The 22,974-nt window shown below is 40.1% G+C and overlaps 1 protein-coding gene across 1 annotated transcript; it reads right to left on the bottom strand.

Moving 5' to 3' along the window:
• Positions 1-5,670: 5,670 nt before the first annotated feature.
• On the bottom strand, positions 5,671-16,939 carry LOC306914890 (L-amino-acid oxidase-like; the record flags this gene model as incomplete). The annotated part of the gene is made up of 11 exons (XM_079492119.1): positions 5,671-6,005; positions 6,040-6,210; positions 7,345-7,446; positions 7,573-7,647; positions 8,044-8,794; positions 9,832-9,968; positions 11,441-11,509; positions 11,605-11,809; positions 12,974-13,083; positions 14,268-14,440; positions 16,768-16,939. 10 exons carry the CDS (start codon positions 16,937-16,939, stop codon positions 6,073-6,075), a joined length of 1,932 nt encoding a protein of 643 aa, XP_079348245.1. The 3' UTR covers positions 5,671-6,005; positions 6,040-6,072.
• Between the last annotated feature and the right edge of the window lie 6,035 nt (positions 16,940-22,974).

Below are 22,974 nucleotides of genomic sequence, written 5' to 3'. Positions count from 1 at the left end.
CATATAGGTTGTGATCCTATGGGGTCATAGATATTATTTCTGGTGGACAACTTTGTATGTTATGACAAATGCAGGTTTCCTAAAAAAAGGGTGCTTTGCCCCCTGGGTAACAGGGAAATTACAAATGTGGTGCTTGTGCACAGTGCAACAGCACTGTAAAATGCACACGTTTCAAGCACCCACATTCAGTTAAAACCTCCCATTAAAAGTATTATTACATGTACCACAAAAGGGGTGATATACATAATCTACTGTCCTTGTGGCAAATATTATGTGGGTAAAACCATACGTGCCCTAAAGACTTGCATTAGTGAGCAGCGTAGTGCTCACTAATGCACTCATAGATGAATCACTAATGAATCATAGATTACATAAATGTAATCTTTACAGGTCGAAACGGCAAAATATTTCACATTAGACAGTGACAATTCCTTGTGGAGGCACACCAAAGCTTTTCTGTAGGACACTTTGGAACCACAAGAGAAACACTGAAAAGTAATGATCATCAAGTAAGGAAACCATGTGTTAAAAAGCTGCCATCTGAATCCTCAATCATTATAGAGGCCGGCCATCACTTTTCTGCTCTCCGTTATAGGCAAGACAAAGCACTGCTGAAGAGAGAATCCTACTGGATATCAACCCTCAACACCCTTGCCCCCAACGGCCTTATTTTGTTTTTCTGTGACAGTTGGTAGAGCTTAAAGTTTGCAACCCCTCTTTCAAACCTATTTCCCTCTACCTCTGCCCTTCAAATGTTATTTTCTAGAAGAAGAAGACCTTACAGGTCGAAACATTGGTTTCTGTTATTAAACTTCCAGCATCGTGGCTATGAGTGCGCAGCCTTTTTCTTCTTTTTCATTGTTCATCGCCTTAGGCCTTTAGCACCTCGTTAATATTGGTGTGCGCCCTTCTCCTGCCTATTTATCCGTCCACACACACATACACACGCACACACAGGCATTCTGTAGACCAGTAGAAGGAGGTGCCAAGGGGACACACTTATTATGATCTGTTTGATGTATGAGCTTTAAAGGATGATGCTTAAAAATGTCTGGGTAAAACTAAGAAAGAGAGAGAGTACTGGAAGAGGAATGGGGAGCCAGGCGCTCTTCCTTGGATGAAGGCCTTCTAAGGAATCATGAGTGTCATGCCTGTAACCTGATGTAACTATGGAAGCTGCTATAATATAATAAATGATGGATATGGACATTGCCTGGATTTCAACTTAATTTTAACAATGCGGCTACAACAAGGAATTGGTAATAATATCCACAGACCCTCAGTTGTAAGATACGACAATGGAATATGTGGTACAGGGAATTGGAAAGCAATCATGGATCATCTTCCCTGCCCAGTAGGCTGACCACCAAAGAGTATAGGGAGATCAATGTGTAGTGTATGGCCACTCCCATCTTTACTGAATATAGGCCACACGGAAGAGATCCCAGGGTGGAAAGCCCCAATTACTTACCATGCAGCAGATGACACACTATTTGGGAATGTTTCAGCAAAACTATTTTCTCTTTTGTCTTGCAAGCCAATGGTATCATCAGCTATGCAAGTGTAGCACCCAGCCAAGACCTCAGGCCTATTTTGTTGTGCCATCACTACACAAGCACACCTACGTACTTCATCATCATAGATTATCAGTAGTGCAGTAATGTGTCACCCAACAATAACATTTTAGTTTTTTCCAGTGGTATGGCATTTTAATAATGTCACATGCACCAGAAAACCTGTTATGCAAGTAACCGCTGGATTTATTTTGGTACTTAAGTGTGTTTTGAATGTTCGGGGCCACATTCTATAGCGTGCACATGCGTGCACCGCAGCGTTCCATATCTGTGAATGCACGTCAAATGTAGTTTTTTGTACCACCGCTCGTATTGTCTCTTTTCCAGCAAGATGTTTTTTTTTAAGTCTGTTATAACAAGTCGGCCATACCACCCATGACCAAAATTAGCATTTTAAAACAAAATGTGAGACTCCAGAGGGGTTTAATAACAAAATGATATATTAGGCTTATGGTCGAATATGACATCAAGGCATTTAATAGCAACTTAAGTAATACGTTTTGGCTAATGTTCCCCTCAGAATAGGTTTGGTTTGGTTTGGTTTGGTTTGGTTTGGTTTGGTTTGGTTTGTTTTGTTTTGTTTTGGTCTGGTCGAATGAACCCAGATTCAGGACAACCGATTAACTGTTGCACCTTCAAACAGTTCAATGTTGTTATGTTTATTTGTCCTTCTCTCTAAAGGACCCGGGTGTGATGATGACATCTGACTGTTCCACTTCCATGTCCCGAGAGATTGCAGTAAAAGGGACACAGACGGGTTACCTCCTCAGCATGCTGACGACACTGAGGGAGTGAACCACCAATCCGACTGACCCATATGTTGGGCATGCTCATGGGCATTAAGACAATGATTTGAAAACTTTAGTTACTAGTTACTTAACACACACACGCGCACACGCACACGCACACGCACACGCACACACACACACACACACCTTTAACACACGCATAGCACACACCTTACCCCTATTGTAAAGTTCTACAAACTCTGAGCTTATATTGAACTTGTGAACTGGGACATGATGCTATAATGACTAGGCCTACTTTTAATTTTGGTACTTTAAGTATATTTTGATGCCAGTACTTTTACTCAAGAAAAGTTTGAATACAAGACTTTAGCTTCTAACAGAGTTGTCTACCACACTGTGGTATTGATTATTTTACTAGATCTGATGCTGTCTCAGAACCAAAGAAACTCTGCCACCCTGTGGTAGATCAACACCACAGAGACACAACTGTCAATGAAAAAGAAAGGTAAAACAATATTTGAGTAGTGCTATTTTAAAATTAGATTCAGCTGCAGTTTTTAACATAATTAGTTGAGTTTATCAGTGAGAAATGATAAATGATGTCATTAGTGTGGTTGCCTATAGGCAAGCAGACATTTTTCATTCATTTTCCAATCAAATTGGTAACCACACGCTGGTAGTTTCTGATGTTATGCGGTGTCAAAGTAACAATATTTGTGTGTGTGTGTGTGTGTGTGTGTGTGTGTGTGTGTGTGACGCAACTTGGCCTGTCATTGGCCATGACGCTTATTTGAAAACTGTCAAGTGGCATTATGGATGTTCCTGGCGGCTCTTATGGCTGATTTCACGGCTGTTTCTATCCAGGCGTGAGGTATTGCAATAGGCGGCCTCCTGGTGGCGCTATAATAGGCCCATGTGGAAAATGTGGGGCAGAGGTTCAGCTCTGGCATCCAGGGAGTGTGTGTGCAGAGTTTGGCTGTGAGCAAGCCAACGGTGCCAGAGATTAGCTGTCCACAGACGGACGGACGGACACGCGGACGGACGGACGGACGGAGTGCAAAACATACACTCATCCCATGCCTTCGGCCTGGTGGCGACAATAAAGTGAATCATATGTACACTAGGCTATGGCATTCACAGTCACCAGATCTCAGCCCAATTGAACACATAGGGGAGTTTTAGGTGTTAGACAGTGCTCCCAAACAACACTATCTCTTGTTAGAATGGTGTTCCATGCCTACAGTAGGATTCCAGAGATTTTGAAGCTGTTCTGGTGGCTCATGGTGGGCCAAATTCTTTCTTTCTTTCTTTCTTTCTTTCTTTCTTTCTTTCTAATATCACTTTTAATTTCAAGTTCAGTATTTTACCTTCCCATTTTATCCTATAGAAGAATAACTTTTCAAGTCAATTGCCTGTTTGATGTACATTTTCTAATACAGTATATTAAGGATGAGTAGGCCTACTCCCTCTGCAGGGTAAACATGGGAACAGTGGCATACACGTCAACAATGAGATGCATTATAAAGTCATACTGCTACCTGCTGGAAAGTACTTCACATTACAAGTTATCTGAAATGATCAGGTAGTGGATATTTCATTTGTATTTATTTATACCAGGGTGTTACATGTTGCAATGTTATGGGTGCAATGTAAATTTAACAGACACCCTCTGCATCACTTCACACTCTGGCACTTTAAACAAACTCGCACCTTTTACCAGTTTTATTGTGTTTTATGAGCAGCTGTGCTGGAACAGTTTGGACATTTAATTTTACAGTTTGTAGCTGAAAAACCCAGAAATAACTTTTGCATCTGTCTTCTGTGTAGAGTGTATATACTCAAATGTATTTGTCAAATATGTAGATGACTGATATCATAAATATCAATATACATTTTATGATTGGCTTCCATGACCACAGTTGTCCACCTAACCAGGGTGTTCGAGGGTTACTGCCCATTGAGGCACCTAAGACCATCTGACCACAGCTCACATCTTCAGTAATATAGGCTATTTGAACATTGCCCATTCCTGTTCAATGTCTCCAACCTCCACAGGGATGCCAGAGAAGTCCCGCCAGAGAGGGAGTTGAATTCCTTCTGGACAGAGGTCTCCTTCTGGACAGAGGTCTCCTCCAAACGTTCTCAGTTCACCCGCACTACCTGCTTGTTTGCGAGATGTTTCCCTGCCATCTGAACCAACTCACCACCAGAAGGTGATCAGTTGACAGTTCAGCCCCTCTCTTCACCCGAGTGTCCAGAACATCCAGCCTCACATCAGCTGATAGATTTCAAAATCGATCATTGATCGACCTACTGTAGGGTGCTCTGGTTCTGGTACAAAGAAGAATACTTATGAGCATCTTATGTTTGAACACTAACCTAACTTATCTAACTAGAAAAATATAAGAATAAGGACCGAACAAAAATGTACCAAACTGTCCCGGTTTAGAGGTGTTGTAGGACCTATTGCAGGAACTCAGACAAACAAAGGAGATGAGAATCAAAAACTACATTTACTAATACAAAGTAACAATGACACAATTTAAAACACTCTAGTAAAAATGCAAACTGAACTCATAACAAATCACTGGAAAACGTAACAGAGAACCTGACATACACTTGTGAACCAGCACGAACACAGAGAAACACACAGTCTCGTCTCAGGAGCTCATCACCCAACCAGGCTCAGCTGGTCCTCACAGGTCTTGGACTCAGAGGTAGAAGGGAGAGTATAGGAGACTGGCTGAGGGGGATTGGGGAATAAGAGCTGCAAGGCAAGTGGTAGGGGCAGAAGCTCACTCAGACAGACCCCTTTTCCACCATACCTATATTACATTGTTTATAGGATCAAATTGATATATGATAACCCTTCCACAATAGCAGCTTTCATATTTTCTATGTTTTGGATATTTTCCTATATAATACCTAATTTGCATATTTAAAGAAAATACATTTAAAATCCAATAAATCATTGCCCTCATGTAAGTAATCAATGGTTTTACCCACTCAATTAATAATTAACGTTCCAATTTTGGAGCTCTGGCTCATGGACTAAGAACCAAAAAGAACTGAACTAGTTCCCATTGGGAACCAACTGGTGGAAAATGGGTCTCAGTGGCAGAGCAGTAACAGTAACATTTGTCCACTGTAGAGGCTGTGGTCATGACACCAAATACTGACACCAAACACCCCACACAGGAGGGTATATATATATATATATATATATATATATATATATATATATATATATATATATATATATATACTGTATATATACTGATTCATTTGATCATTTGGTTCCCTTCTAAGGTTCTTACTGTCTTAAACTGACAGTCCTATATTTCTATAGTACTAAACTATTAAGATTATTTCTTTGGGGTTATATAACTATAGTATACATTTTTCTGGTTGTCTGGATACATTATAGTTTTAAGGGTTTTGGTCCGGACTTACATTATTTAGTTATTGATCAAAAGTACTCCCATCAAAATGGTTAAATTAGAACCATCAATGACACATTGTTCTTATAGGATGCTTTATAACAAAACAGTTTATCCTACTATTATATGATATAGACATATTTTCATCAGTGACAGTAAAACCTTGTATGGAAAGAGATTCAAAGTTAACATGGCTGAATAATGTAGCAGAAAGATCCAGATATAGAGGAATATGAGAAGTGGTTCATATCCAGATATAGAGGAATATGAGAAGTGATTCATATAAGCACTGGAGTTGAAACTTTCAACTCAATTTGGGGGAAAAGGTACCAAGGGGTCGTCGCGGGTCTTGCCCGTCTGGACACCTTCCAGGCTCAGTTTTCCGCCGTTACACGGGAGCGCAACAAACACAAGGATGTGAACGTAATCTGCTCCACCAACATGAACCTACAGGAGAGATACAGGAAAGAATACAATTTGTATTAACAATGTGTCCCTGTATAGAACAAAGGGAGAGGAAATGATTGCTCCTCCCCTTAGTCAAGTGACTACCCCACCACGGCCCCACCTCTTTATAACCCCTTCTTTTCCCCCCCAACCTGTACATATTTCAATTTGTATTACTTTTTATTATGATTGGATTATTTTAGTTATTTTTCATGTCATGATTATGAAATGAATACCCAGGACCTGAATGAAAACAAGACCGCAAGGACTTATTTCGGTAATAACCAAGTCAATAAATTATTCAATCAATCAATCAATCAATCAATCAATCAATCAATCAATCAATCAATCAACCAATCAATCAATCAATATTATGCTGTTGGGCTCCAGCTCTTTGACTTGTGTATTCTCCATCATTTTAACCCATTTAGGCCTGACCTCGAAATTTAAAAAAAATCTTCTAAATCCTCCAGTTTTCTGAAATAAATATTTTCACGATTTTTCAAAAATAGCAGACCTACAAGCTCGTAGCGCGCCACTCGGTGGCACGCTATGAGCTTGTAGATCTGCTATTTTTCAATAGCTAAAGTATAACATAATGCTTTAAAACACCAAAAGGGGTTCCCGCCCAAAATGGCAAAAGTAAGTAAGTAAGTACATTTACTCCATTACTTTACTTCAGTAAATCTAAATATTGTACTTGAGTGTTTCCAATGTAATACGTTTACTTCTACTCCACTACTACTATCAGAGGCAAATATTTAGTTTAGCTTTACTTTAATAATGATTTAAAAACAAATAGCATGATCTACAAGTCACAAGGCATCAATGAATTGTGAGCTTGTAGATCTGCTATTTTATTTTATATATAGGCTACTGTATGATACCTTGTGAAATGCCAAATGGGACATTCTGCATACTTTTACTTTTGGTACTTTAAGTATATTTTAATGCCAATACTGTTGTTTACTAAAATGTTTACTTTTGACTTAAGTTACTTTTACATTGCAGTACTGATACTTTTATTTAAGTAACTATAGTAAGTACTAGTAAGTACTTTTTCCACCACTGGAATTTACTCTGATTCTGAGTTTCCCCCCAATGTATTGAGTTTAAGAGGCTATTGTCCATTACCTTGATGAGGTAGTTTGTTCCAGCTACAATCTGGGTCCTGTAGAAAATGGCTTGGAAAACGTTGTAGTTCTTCCACGTTTTCCGCTCTACATCCGACTCCATCTGTACATTATGCGATTAAACAATACACCTGGTCAAAAACTGTTTTGTAGCCTAGCCTCATTTGGCGATCATGTCATTCTAACAATGAAATAACAGTTGATCCTGTCATATTATATCTATACTCACAACGTCACAAATGTTCTGAACAGCTAGATCTGCATTCCACGGTTGCGACCAGCCTCCAAGGATCACAGGCACAATCTCCATTGCGATGATTAATGCAACAGCAGACAACAAAAAACATAAAAAAATGAAATGTTGCGCAATAACAGTGTGTCTGACAAAAGTAATATTTGTACAGTAAATATGACAGTTGCGTGGATGCAAAGTAGTGGTTGATGTCTGGACAGACATGCTGTTGGTGTTGTGCATGGTGAGATGTGTGCAAATGGTGTGGTTTGGTAGGAGAAGGCGGACAAAGGACGGGGTGTTGCGCTGTCTATTAGGGTGGCAGGATAATAATAATAATAATAATAAGTTGACGTATCCTGTAACAATTTTTTTTATGTATAATCCTATCAAACAAAGATTTGCCCCCAGTAACTCTGAAGACCTGAACCCCTTTTGAAGACCCCTGTAATACACCATTAAACCTACCACTGCATTATTGATGTTCCTGGCGGCTCTTATGGCTGATTTCACGGCTGTTTCTATCCAGGCGTGAGGCAGCGCTGTATGTTCTCCAGCAAAGTGCACCCTGCCCACGTTGGCGAACAGCTCAGCAGAAAACTCTTCGTGCTGGAAGGGGGTGAAGAGAGCGAAAGCACCCAGGCTGTATTGGTCTTGACTCCACTTCTTCACCACCACGCCTGTGCACAAATCTTTGATTTCATTTCCATGGATCTTCATCAAAGAACTCAGAGCCATTTCTTTCAGCTCTTCGTCACTCATCCCCAGGAAGAGGTAGGAGTCATCGGACCAAGTGTAAGAAGCCAGGAGGACACCGATCTCCTTGTTGTCGAAACTTTGACTGGGGTAGTAGATGAAGCGAATAGGCAGGTCAGTGATGCTCTTTCCACCGTGGATTCCATCCTTCTCCCAGAACTTCTTACTGAAGGTGAGGATAATCTTGGTGGAGCTGTCATAGTGAACCTGACGCATGGCGTACGTCTTCTTGAGAGGCAAAGGAGGCTGGAAGTCAATGAAGCGGGTGGCCTTGGCAGTGGCAGTTACCAGGACAAAGTCTGCCTGTAATATCTGTTGCCATGTGCCATTGTCAGCGAGCACTCTGACGCCACCGTTTGAATAATCAATGCGCTTGACTGTGGTGTTGAGATGAACAGAAGCGTTGACTTTTTCGTGTAGTGCCTTTGGAAGGAGGTCGAACCCTCCTGTCACTTCATAGTATCTAGTTAAAAAGGAAAACAAAATTGAACCTCTTCAATCTTCAATCATTGCATTACGTACATAACTTTTTTAAATAAAACCACTGTGATAGTTGACAGAACGCATCAACTATAGCACCTATCAGACCCGCTCTAGTGATTTCTTAAGGCTCAAGGTTCCTCAGGCCCAGACAGAGTTGGGAAAGACAGCTTTTTCTGTCAATTGCCCAACTTCGTGGAATGAAATAAAACTGAGCTCCCTGCAATCCTTCGTTCAGTTCAAAGGAATGCTCCAGAACATTTTTCACCGTGATTGCTCCTGCTTCAATTGATTTATTTTACTGATGGTTGTTGTTGATCTGATCTTGCTTGCCTCTTGAAGAGGGCGGTCGCATTCTTTTTCTCTCTCCCTCTACTCCTGTCCTGCCCAGAGCGTCTCTTCTACACTGTCTCTTCGAAACCCCTGAAACTATCAAAACATGGAACTATTCATGGAATTAGTGTGCTGGTCTCTGTACGTGATAGACAACATTTGTTCATGTAAATTGGGTTCTGGAGAGCCCGCTCAATACCCTGATGGATCTTCCCCCACAAGTTATACCCAAGACTACAAGACTTGGCGTGTAATGTGCTTGGAGATTATCAGCGTAGAAGAGGTATATCTATTTGGATTTACGGTGACAGGATTTCTGTTGATCGGGCTGTGCACTGGTCTTGTGTACCGAAGAATCGGAAAAGTGGCAGCGCTGAACGGAGCCCCTATGCTGCCTGCCCTGGCCGAGCTGGGCAGGGCATTTGGGGAGATACATCAGAAGATGGACACGATCTTGGAACAGGTCAGCGCCCTGCAGAGAGACATGATGGACAGAGAGCCATAACGGACAGAGAGGAGAAATAGCCATATTGCTATATCCCTCGCTCTAAAAATGAATCTGGATCCCCCCCCCCCCCCCCCCCATTGACAATCTCCACACGAAGAGACAGCGTGAGAAAATAATCCTCTGCCTCCCCCCCCCACCTCAACCCCCCTGTACATTAGGATTTGGAACTAGATTCTTACGTAGTCTGGTCATTGATATCGCTTTGATCATATAGCATTTCCGTCAGCGCTGTGTAGAAGAGAGAAGCCTCATCCAGGATGTCCCCAATCATCTTTATGGCACCTGGACTCAGCCCTCCTTCAGTCACAAGATAGTCCTGTTCAAGGTATAAATAGTAAATGCTGCATTTATTAGTGCCTTTATGCAAATCACTCCATCCATCCATCCATCCATCCACACACACACACACACACACACACACACACACACACACACACACGCACACACACACACACACACACACACACACACACACACACACACACACACACACACACACACACACTGACGGCAGAGGCAACCACGCAAGGCAACCTGCTCATCGTGCTCATAGGGGCGAACTTGTAATAAATCACCGAGATTTGGCTTTTGGAGACTAGTTCTTTTGGGGCGCACCCAACACGTTTGCACAGCTTTTTGAAAACCTTATACCCATTACTAACGAGAGATAACGCAGCCTGCACTAGCGGACATCTCCATGCAGGCGTGCGGTGCCCCGTGCGCGCCGCTCTTTACCAAACTAATTTGGCATACGGTTTACGGGTGCTTTTAAAATCCACTATGCTCCTTCCCAAATGTGTGTGACCAAAATAGCAATTTAGGGGAAAGCGTGCCAACACGCCCATGACCACACCTCTAGGCGCAAATACCGGTGTCGGCAAAAAGGATAGGGAGTGACTGGACCAAAATACCGTTAAGGGACAGACGAAGCTCCTATATTTGTAATTTTCGGGCAGCGGCTGAATTGCGGGTCGCGCCGCGGGTAAAGGTGGCGACGAAATTGGAGCCCTATATCTTCCGCCACCCCTTACCCCTTATCCCTAAACTTATTTTACTATTTTGAAAAACCTTTTAAAATACTTAAAAAAAACATGACGAGAAAGCTGCCAAAATTAAAATGAAATGGCAAAGATGAAAAGAAATTGCTTTTTAATCTTCAGGTCAGAAAAATGCAATAGCATTTACATTGAATCTACAGATGTGCTCATTCTAAATGATACATAAAATGTCATTTGATTTTCAATTTTCAAAAAATGCCTGCTAAGACAATATTAAAATGAAAATGTCTCCATATGTGCTCATTCTATGACCAATTGAAAAAGCAATAGCAAATCACATTGCATTTTCATTCTAAATTGCATTTTCATTTTAATATTGTCCACAAATTAGCGGGATTTAAAAAAAAAAATCAAATTACATTTTATTTATTGTTTTAATTGTCATAGAATGAGCACATCTATAGATTAAAGGTAAATGCTAATGTATTTGCTATTTAATTTGAATTTTGGCAGCTTTATGCATCCATACTGAAACACTTAAACAGAAAGATCAACTTTCTTGTATCTCTCAACTTAATCGAAGTGGCTGCACACTCATCAGTACTACTCAGTGCAAAAGTACAAAAGTGGTTGTCTAAACTATTTTACTCAACAAACTTAAATGGATGAAAATGATCAATTCAATTAAATATTTTGATTAATGAAATTATTTTTAGATTAGTTGATACTGTAGCTTAGTAATCAATCATTAGCTGGTGTGCATACTTGAGTACAGTTATATTTACCTTACCTTTACAGAGTACTGGTCATACTTCTTCATCGTGGCTTGGACACCATGATGGTCCACTTCGTCCCAAACCTGCAACAACCCAAATAATTTTAAGTAGTGGAAATTACTATATTTTGTGGCACTAGCTGATAATGTGATTCTTTATACAGTAGGTCTCTACAGACCTTCTTCAGAGCCTTTTCAAGGAGTTGATCAGCTGACTTTCCTCTCTCATCAGGGAGAAGAGTGTAATTCAGGATGTTTGGGTTTTGAATGACATCGGAAGTTCTGTGTTTCTCTCCATTAACCAGGTAGAATGTGTTGTTATTCGTTTCATGAAATGTGTTCAATTTCACATTTTTGGTTTGGTTGATAAGCTCCAACATAATTCTGGTGAAGAAGATTATTATAACAATATTAGCCTATATCTGTGTATTTAAGATTATTATATTTAAGATTTTTCATTAAACTTTGACGGATCCACTGTTACACCCTCCACCCGCATACGCAACCTTGGCATCATTTTTGACCCCACCCTTTCATTCCTCCCCCATGTTAACCAAGTCACCAAAACCGCCTTCTTCCACCTCAAGAACATTGCCCGTCTCCGACCCTCCCTGTCATTTTCCGCAGCTGAAACACTCATCCACGCCTTCATCACATCCCGCCTTGATTACTGCAACAGTATCCTCTACGGCACCACCTACAAAGTGCTCAATAAACTGCAATATGTCCAGAACTCAGCTGCCCGTCTACTTACCAATACCCGTTCCAGAGATCATATTACATCAGTCCTCCGTGACCTTCACTGTCTACTGGTCAAACAAAGAATCCACTTCAAAACACTCCCGCTCCCTCAGGTCTGGTGATGCAAACCTCCTCGACGTCCCCAAGACCAAACTCCGTACGTGGGGTGACAGAGCTTTTGCCTTTGCTGCCTCAAACCTGTGGAATGCCCTCCCTAAGGCACTCAGAGATGTCCCCACCCTCCAAACCTTCAAAACCGCCCTCAAGACCCACCTCTTCAATATTGCCTTCCCTAGCTAACCCTTTTCACTGTCTTTTTAATGTTTTTTTTAGCTTTTAGTGTTTTTCCTTTTTTCTAATAAAGTTGCCTTGCCTTTGGGTACTCAGAAAAGCGCTATATAAGTTTGAGATATTATTATATTATTATTATTTCATTTTAAATACATTAATTCAAGGGGCCAACTGCTGTATTTGTCTTGGACACATTAGGAGTGTACATTGTTGTTCATACATTTGGTGAAATTAAGGTTAACACTGCCAAACATCAAAGGTTGAGCTAAGACGCTTTGTGCCTGCATAAGAAAGGCCATGAACATAAACACCACATTACTGCCACCACTGAGAATGACAGGCTCGCTCATCTCTAGAGAGAGAGAGAGAGAGAGAGACAGAGAGAGAGATTCATGATTGAGCGAGTCAATGTGCTTCAACTATATGTTTGTCATACAGTATTTGTATGGGATTTGTGGACGGTACTTTGGAACACTGTATTTCATGACTAGTCTTCTAGCTATCCAAGAAACTCACTTCTGGAAACTGGGGATTCTCATTGGTCCTAGATCTGCATACCAGCCGTCTTCACTTCTGTGAGTGAGCACACGTCCTCCAACACGATCACTAGCCTCCAGTACCGTTACCTTGAAGACCAAACAACACAGCAAAACATATTTTTCATTGTTTTTTTGTTTTGTTTCTGTCGTTTCGTTCTCTTTCATCTTTTCAATTGACAGTGAGGACAGCTGACCTTGAGGTTTACAGGGTCTACATTTACCAGTGACCAACCCCTGCCAAAGGACTGCCACAACGCAATTAAAGGAGCACTTTAATATCTCTTCACAGGCGTTATAATTGTTGTCTAATATGAGGTGGCAGTGGACCAGGGGTATAGAGTGGCCGGACGGAAACCGCGAGGTTCCCAGTTCGATCCTGGCTCCCCCAGAGTTAGTGTTGAGGGGTTCTTGAGCAAGACTCTGTACCCCGCCTAATTGCTCCCGATGTGCAGGTTGGTGACTTGCATGGTTTCATCTTCCATCTGTGTATGAATGTGTGTGTGTGTGTGTGTGTGTGTGTGTGTGTGTGTGTGTGTGTGTGTGTGTGTGAATGGGTGAATGTAAAGCACAATCTATGTAAAGGGCTTTGGATAATATAATACAATTACATTATTATTATTATTATTATTATTATATATTATTGAGGACTTGTGTTAAAGTGGTCTTTTAGCAACGCAACGGTACGCAATGCAACACAAGTGGTGAATAACTTGATCACATGTTTTACTTAATATTAATTTATAAAATACTGCAATATAGAAATACAAGTACAAGTTTGGAATTCAAAATGTACAAAAGTATTTGAATCTAAATGTACTTCAAGTAGGCTACCAAAAGTAAAAGTACTCATTATGCAGAATGTCCCATTTCAAGTATTCAAATGTATGAAAATCTTTTGAAAATAGCAGATCTAAAAGGTCACATCGCGGCACATTATGAGCTTGTGGATCAGCTATTTTCAAATGGCCGAATGTGTATAGGGTTTAAGTGGTTAATGTATGTTTTGTAATAATAATCAAAAACTGCAAGGAACTAGTAACTAAAGTATTCAAATAAATGGAGCAATAGAATAAAAGTCCAAATTTGGATCATTAGATGTAGTGGAAATTTGTATTGTATTGTATTTTATTGGAATATATTGGAAATTGGAAACATTCCATTTAAGTACAAATACCTCAAAATTGTACTTAAGAAAATGTACTTAGTTACTTTCCACCACTGTGCAACGCATTGTAACACAATGATACAATAACATAACAAGGTTCACCTACCGAATACCCAGCATCACCCAGTAACTTGGCTGCAGTGAGGCCGGCCATTCCAGCTCCCACTATAATAATCTTCTTAGGATCCTTTGTCTTTGGAAAACCATTTATCAAGATCTGTAGAAGCTCCTCATAGTCCTTGTTTCTCAGGGGCAGTTTTTTGTCAGACTCCTTAATGACTAGTAAGACAGTCAATAAAGAGTAATTACAAAACACAAACATGAGCAAAATAAGATAATCCACTTTGTTATTATTATTACAATTATTATTATTATTATTATTAGAGGTCAAGCCCCCCTTATTTTTATTGTAAAACAATTCCACCGTTTTAACAGTTTGGCAGTTCTGAGCTATCGTTTTTCACCAAATGCGGCAATATTGTAGAGCTCACGCTCATTCGTCAAAAGACCTCCGACCTTTAGATCTCTAGTCTAGATGAATTTTTTTTAATGATTTGCTCGATCCATTTTTTGGATATCATATTTCATACATCATCCACGGAATGTGATGACATAATTATGACACATTATGATGATAAGAGTGCCCCTCACTTCACACGGATGTGATTTAAACACAAACATGGAATGCCGTTGACAATGAATGGCCAGCTTTGAGTGTTTGTGTAAACACAAACATTGTGTAAACACAAACATCGAAGACGAAGGTGAGGACGCAAATTGTTTGGCCGAAATGAGATGATGTATGATGACGTATGATAAGAGCGCCCCTCACTTCACATGGATGGGATTTTTATTAATTACTAGTAAGTTTTTTTGCAGTCATCTCAGAAATTGCACATGCTGATATTTTTATGTATCACTTGTCATCAGTGTTTAAAACAAGTCATCTTATAGCCAGAGGCGTATTCACAATAAGACGAGGCCAGGCCGCCACCTGGCCAAGTCTCGATCTCACCTCTCCTTGAAAACAGACTGACAAAAACGAGCATATTGCTCGTCCATTGGCCCCTCGCCCATTCACGGACGTGTCCATTCCGTGGTGCGACCCTCCCATAGACATGCAAATATACAGTACACCTTTGTGTTCAAGCCAAGGGGAGCCAGCTGCAGGACCTGTTCTACAAAGAACGCAAGGGAGCTACATTTGATGCATCGCACATTTGATTTATGGTTTCTGCCAAAATAACTTCTCGTGAGCGTGTAGGTCAGTTAGACAGCAATGGGGCGGGTTACGTGGGTACATGGAGTTTTGCACAAGCATATTAAAGTGCCTGGATCATCCCTACCGTGTGGATCTGGAGTGGTGATCCTCACTGGTCCTGGGTTCTCATGTTCTTCTGGGTTCTCATGGTGGTCAATGCTCAGCTCAAAGTGAATGTCGGTCCCACTACCTATTCGACATTAAGCAGAATAACTATCTTGGAAATAAAGAGAAACTTTGAGAATAGAACTGACCTACTAAACGAATACAAAATTATACCAGCATAGGAAAAACAAAAAAGTTGAAAGAGACAGGCAGACCTATACGCAAAAAACCTGAAAACATACAGTCTAATACGAGTAACAAGTGCAACCTACAACTTATGGGTGAAACTAGAAACACAATAGCAGAAAGACTAAACCAACATTATATATAATATAAATAATGCAAAATAAAGAAACATTATTAATTGCACAGCATTAGTGCCATGGAAGTTTGTGGTTTGGAACACAACAATCACACCTGTGTGAAGTGAGGGGCGCTTTACCAACATCACATATGACATTATGACTATTAAAAGGACCACTTCACGGTTCACCACTTTTCAACCCATCTTCATATAATTGGTCGTCACTAATAATCATTCTTTTTAATAATCTTTTTATTCAGAGTGCCATACAGTCATGAAAAACATGCTTTACATTTCAGTTTACAATATGCACCTTTTTTTTTTGCTGCCAAACAGACAATATAGAGTCTATAACTTATATAGATGGGAAATAAACAAATAATTCATAATGATAATAATTATACATCAAAAAGGAGGAAGAAAATAAATAAATAATTAAACACTAAATCACAGGTCAAGTACAAGTTCAGATTTGCTACCAAACTACACCAGTATGGGTATAGTTGCAAAGTAATCCATGTGGGGCTGCCAGACATTCCAAAAGTCCTGTTGCATATTCTTAATATTATAATGAATTTTGTCTAGAGGAGTGTAACTGGATAGTTCATTTAGCCAGTGTGAAACTGTAGGAGGGGTAGAGGACTTCCAATGTAAGGTAATACATTTCTTTGCTGCTAGAAAAGTTCAGTGGTGCGACCCTCCCATAGACATGCAAATATACAGTACACCTTTGTGTTCAAGTCAAGGGGAGCCAGCTGCAGGACCTGTTCTAAAAGAACGCAAGGGAGCTACATTTGATGCATCGCACATTTGATTTATGGTTTCTGCCAAAATAACTTCTCGTGAGCGTGTAGGTCAGTTAGACAGCAATGGGGCGGGTTACGTGGGTACATGGAGTTTTGCACAAGCATATTAAAGTGCCTGGATCAACCCTACCGTGTGGATCTGGAGTGGTGATCCTCACTGGTCCTGGGTTCTCATGTTCTTCTGGGTTCTCATGTTCTTCTTGGTTCTCATGGTGGTCAATGCTCAGCTCAAAGTGAATGTCGGTCCCAGCCTCACACACACAGAAGAGGAAGAGCAGCAAAGCTCCGCTGCAGGTCTTCATCCTGACAGGCAGTAACTAGTGATACTAATACTACACACAGCGTGCAGAGGTTTTATACTCACCCACCTTTAAGAGGAACAGCCCACTTTTCAACATGACGTCCAAGGTGTAAACCAGTCCTTTTGGAAGGAATGAATGAATGAATGAATGAATGAATGAATGAATGAATGAATGAATAGCAGGCAAGCAGGCCGGCAGGCCGGCAGGCAGGCAGGCAGGCAGGCAGACAGACAGACAGACAGACAGACAGACAGACAGACAGACAGACAGACAGACAGACAGACAGACAAGAACACAAGGAAATCTTTGTATACAATGTGAAATACTGTGCTTGTGTGCGTGCGTGCGTGAAGGAGGGTGGGTGCAGGGACTGCCTTTCTCGCAGAGCTTTCACCCAGGTTATATCTATAAATAAACCCTAACCCTAACCTCACAAACACTTGGGTTTAATACCTGCAGCCAGTGCCGGTTCTAGGAGTCCGGTGGCCCTATGCAGGCACGGATTGGACGGTCTGGCAATTCTGGCATTTTTTTAATTATACTAGAATAAGTTATTAACGAGAAAAGAGAAAAGTCAATTTACAGGTCTATAATGACATGCCCAAACAAAATGAGGATGCCATTGCCAGGGTTAAAGATTCCATATTTGTGGTTTCAATAATTGGGTCTTATCAGTACAGTTAGTGCTTCCATCGCACGTTACATAACATGAGAAAAGGGCCATTTAGGTGGAGAGGTGAGTGGGTGCGTGTCATATGGTTATTATAGAGGTTGCTTGCTTTTCAGAGGACAGGGTTATTTGAGGTCAGGAGGAGATCAAGTTCTACCAGTTCTACCTTATCAAACCGAAACTATTTGGTTTGTTACTGTAGCTTCGATAGTTGGTGACATCTTGATGAGACATCCTAGAAGACAATCAATGAAACAATGAAAACAGAAAGATAAGAGTCAAAACCATAATTTACGTACATGATGAGTGATTAGATAACGATAAAAAGAGCATGCCAGGATTTAAAGGAATGCACTGTCACAACTAGTTCCATGCAAGGGCTACTAACTTTGATCAGAGGTGAACAAGCTTCTAAGTGGAGATTGTGGACGCCCAGGCTGAGTATCAAGGGTCTCCACGGATTAGGATTGTGGATTTGTGGAGAGTTATTATAGTTATATATTGTTACACCACCAAGATCAAGCACAGTGAGCAGATGGAGGTTCTGGGTCTTTGTTGTTTTTCTCAAAGCCTGTATCTGCCTAAGCTTAAAAAACAAAAGAAAGACTTTCTCTCAATGGTGAAATCGTTTTTTTAGCAAGTTTATTTGCTCAGTACTGCCCTTCTTTTCTTTTGTAGCAAATAGATCCTTCTAAACAGAACTGTTTAGAAGGATCTATTATATGTACTGTAAATAATACTGTACATATAATAGGCCACAGACATAAACAAGTCTTGCCACAGACACATGTGGCTGTGTACGGACATGTTGATGACCCCTGGTCAGGAGACTGAGACACATGTGGCTGTGTACGGACATGTTGATGACCCCTGGTCAGGAGACTGAGACACATGTGGCTGTGTACGGACATGTTGATGACCCCTGGTCAGGAGACTGAGACACATGTGGCTGTGTATGGACATGTTGATGACCCCTGGTCAGGAGACTGAGACACATGTGGCTGTGTACGGATATGTTGATGATCCCTGGTCAGGAGACAGACACATGTGGCTGTGTACGGATATGTTGATGATCCCTGGTCAGGAGACTGAGACACATGTGGCTGTGTACGGATATGTTGATGATCCCTGGTCAGGAGACAGACACATGTGGCTGTGTACGGATATGTTGATGATCCCTGGTCAGGAGACTGAGACACATGTGGCTGTGTACGGACATGTTGATGACCCCTGGTCAGGAGACTGAGACACATGTGGCTGTGTACGGACATGTTGATGACCCCTGGTCAGGAGACAGACACATGTGGCTGTGTACGGATATGTTGATGATCCCTGGTCAGGAGACTGATTATAATAATAATGTTGCGGCTGAGGTTGTGATTGGTGGAGCTAGAACAGCCCAATAAGAAGCAGGTAGGCCTAATGAAGTTGTTGTAATAGTTATTTCGAAAGGAAAATGCATGTGGTCTCCGAGGTCTAACTAATCATGATGCAGAAGCAGCAACCATGCAGAGCCATTTACCAATCAGATTAAGGCTAGTTAAAAGGCTAGTTAGGCTAGTTAAAAGGCTAGTTAAAAGGCTAGTTAGGCTAGTTAAAAGGCTAGTTAGGCTAGTTAAAAGGCTAGTTAGGCTAGTTAAAAGGCTAGTTAGGCTAGTTAAAAGGCTAGTTAAAAGGCTAGTTAGGCTAGTTAAAAGGCTAGTTAGGCTAGTTAAAAGGCTAGTTAGGCTAGTTAAAAGGCTAGTTAGGCTAGTTAAAAGGTTTGACAAGCAATAATCAAAATACAACTAACACAATGATATTGTTTAATTTGATATGTATTTAGAACACACTATTTGCACTGTTATTTAAACTACAAACCTATACAGTATGTCCAAAAGTAATGGGAAATGTCTACATTTAGTGGCCGTGGTTTTGACATAATGATGTCATAGGGCCGGTGAAGACCACAAATGCCAGGGCCGATTTTCTGAGCCAATCCGTGCATGGCCCTATGCAAGATGATGTTATGTGCCCCCCCCCCACACACACACACACACCTTTATATTAAGAGACTAAATCTATAAAGAACATCATATTGTTATTATCATTTTTACGGTGCTAGCATATTGCCAACAATTCAATCAACCAACTGCAATCAATGGCAAACCTGCAATTTGCAACTTATGTGGGCAACTTTGAGAGGTCCACAATGCATATAGGGCGCGTTCGGAAATAGCGCACTGAGCCCACTGTGCAATGCAAACTAATACGCGCCCATAGTAAAACATAGCTGATCTATTGGTCATGTTTGCATGTTTGGAATTGCAACAGCTGAAATCAATAATATATCAGTATTCCGATTTTAACCTGCGGGATGCATTAAGTGAAGGTGGGGGCCTCCCGCCAATCGCCCATGTAGGGGATACATAAAAAAAGAGAGAAAGAAGAGAAAAAATAAAAACTCCCTGTGATGTGGCCACCTTTGTGGTTGTGGCCCCAAGCGACCGCTTATATTGCTTATGCCTGAACCGGCCCTGCCTGCAGCCTTTAAGAGTAACAGTAGGCCTACCTATGATTACCGTATTCAATTCTCGCCCCCTCCCCCCCTCCCACAAGGACATTTTCCTGCACCTATGGGCCTGAAGTGCAATAATACAAGTAATGAATAATTTTACCAGAAATATATAGTAAACTCATAGTGTGCCAGTGTCCATGCCTATGTGCTGCACATTTTAAAATGATAGTTATTGAAAAAAAGAAAAAAGTAAATTTACTTATCCTATAATGACATGCCCAAAATATGGGGTTAAAGAAAACCTCAAGACCACCAGGTTAGGTCGCATTCAGATTAAAACGAATCCTGCAGCGCATTGTCGGAAAGTGCACTTTGTTTGTCAGGTGCATGTGAAGGCTCAATCGAATCCTAATGCGCACCAAAGAACCGCATTCTACTCCGCCAAAAAACGCAGCAGAGTGCGGATCACTGCAGGTGTGAATGCAATCGCATTAAAGTTAAACAGTTACATAGGGAGTGAATGTACCATTAAAGTTAAACAGTTACATAGGGAGTGAATGCACCATTAAAGTTAAACAGTTACATAGGGAGTGAATGTACCATTAAAGTTAAACAGTTACATAGGGAGTGAATGCACCATTAAAGTTAAACAGTTACATAGGGAGTGAATGTACCATTAAAGTTAAACAGTTACATAGGGAGTGAATGTACCATTAAAGTTAAACAGTTACATAGGGAGTGAATGTACCATTAAAGTTAAACAGTTACATAGGGAGTGAATGTACCATTAAAGTTAAACAGTTACATAGGGAGTGAATGTACCATTAAAGTTAAACACTTACATAGGGAGTGAATGTACCATTAAAGTTAAACACTTACATAGGGAGTGAATGTACCATTAAAGTTAAACACTTACATAGGGAGTGAATGTACCATTAAAGTTAAACACTTACATAGGGAGTGAATGTACCATTAAAGTTAAACAGTTACATAGGGAGTGAATGTACCATTACAGTTAAACACTTACATAGGGAGTGAATGTACCATTAAAGTTAAACAGTTACATAGGGAGTGAATGTACCATTAAAGTTAAACAGTTACATAGGGAGTGAATGCACCATTAAAGTTAAACAGTTACATAGGGAGTGAATGTACCATTAAAGTTAAACAGTTACATAGGGAGTGAATGCACCATTAAAGTTAAACAGTTACATAGGGAGTGAATGCACCATTAAAGTTAAACAGTTACATAGGGAGTGAATGTACCATTAAAGTTAAACAGTTACATAGGGAGTGAATGTACCATTAAAGTTAAACAGTTACATAGGGAGTGAATGTACCATTAAAGTTAAACAGTTACATAGGGAGTGAATGCACCATTAAAGTTAAACAGTTACATAGGGAGTGAATGTACCATTAAAGTTAAACAGTTACATAGGGAGTGAATGTACCATTAAAGTTAAACAGTTACATAGGGAGTGAATGCACCATTAAAGTTAAACAGTTACATAGGGAGTGAATGTACCATTAAAGTTAAACAGTTACATAGGGAGTGAATGTACCATTAAAGTTAAACAGTTACATAGGGAGTGAATGCACCATTAAAGTTAAACAGTTACATAGGGAGTGAATGCACCATTAAAGTTAAACAGTTACATAGGGAGTGAATGCACCATTAAAGTTAAACAGTTACATAGGGAGTGAATGTACCATTAAAGTTAAACAGTTACATAGGGAGTGAATGTACCATTAAAGTTAAACAGTTACATAGGGAGTGAATGTACCATTAAAGTTAAACAGTTACATAGGGAGTGAATGTACCATTAAAGTTAAACAGTTACATAGGGAGTGAATGTACCATTAAAGTTAAACAGTTACATAGGGAGTGAATGTACCATTAAAGTTAAACACTTACATAGGGAGTGAATGTACCATTAAAGTTAAACACTTACATAGGGAGTGAATGTACCATTAAAGTTAAACACTTACATAGGGAGTGAATGCACCATTAAAGTTAAACAGTTACATAGGGAGTGAATGTACCATTAAAGTTAAACAGTTACATAGGGAGTGAATGCACCATTAAAGTTAAACAGTTACATAGGGAGTGAATGTACCATTAAAGTTAAACAGTTACATAGGGAGTGAATGCACCATTAAAGTTAAACAGTTACATAGGGAGTGAATGTACCATTAAAGTTAAACAGTTACATAGGGAGTGAATGTACCATTAAAGTTAAACAGTTACATAGGGAGTGAATGCACCATTAAAGTTAAACAGTTACATACTGTAGGGAGTGAATGTACCATTAAAGTTAAACAGTTACATAGGGAGTGAATGTACCATTAAAGTTAAACAGTTACATAGGGAGTGAATGCACCATTAAAGTTAAACAGTTACATAGGGAGTGAATGTACCATTAAAGTTAAACAGTTACATAGGGAGTGAATGCACCATTAAAGTTAAACAGTTACATAGGGAGTGAATGTACCATTAAAGTTAAACAGTTACATAGGGAGTGAATGCACCATTAAAGTTAATCAGTTACATAGGGAGTGAATGTACCATTAAAGTTAAACAGTTACATAGGGAGTGAATGTACCATTGTGGGTACAAGTTGGTATTTGGCACACAAGAAGGAAGGAGAAGACATTATTACGCAGCTACTGTACACGTAAAGATGTCCTGTGGACACACGTGGTCTAATGAAGAGATAGAAGCCCTTTTCAATAGAATTACCTCTATTAATCTAACTCTAATATATTAAAGTTTAACTCATGTTGCTATGATTAGGTGATGTAATGATGATGTAGAACAAACGGTGTCAAAACAAACATTAAATTCTCTTTATTGTTAATGGGATAAAT

This window comes from Electrona antarctica, assembly GCF_951216825.1.
Source record: "Electrona antarctica genome assembly, chromosome: 2".
NCBI classification, from domain to species: domain Eukaryota; kingdom Metazoa; phylum Chordata; class Actinopteri; order Myctophiformes; family Myctophidae; genus Electrona; species Electrona antarctica.
The sequence above is the reverse complement of the archived record's forward strand: the minus strand, read 5'-3'. Positions and strand labels throughout refer to the sequence as shown.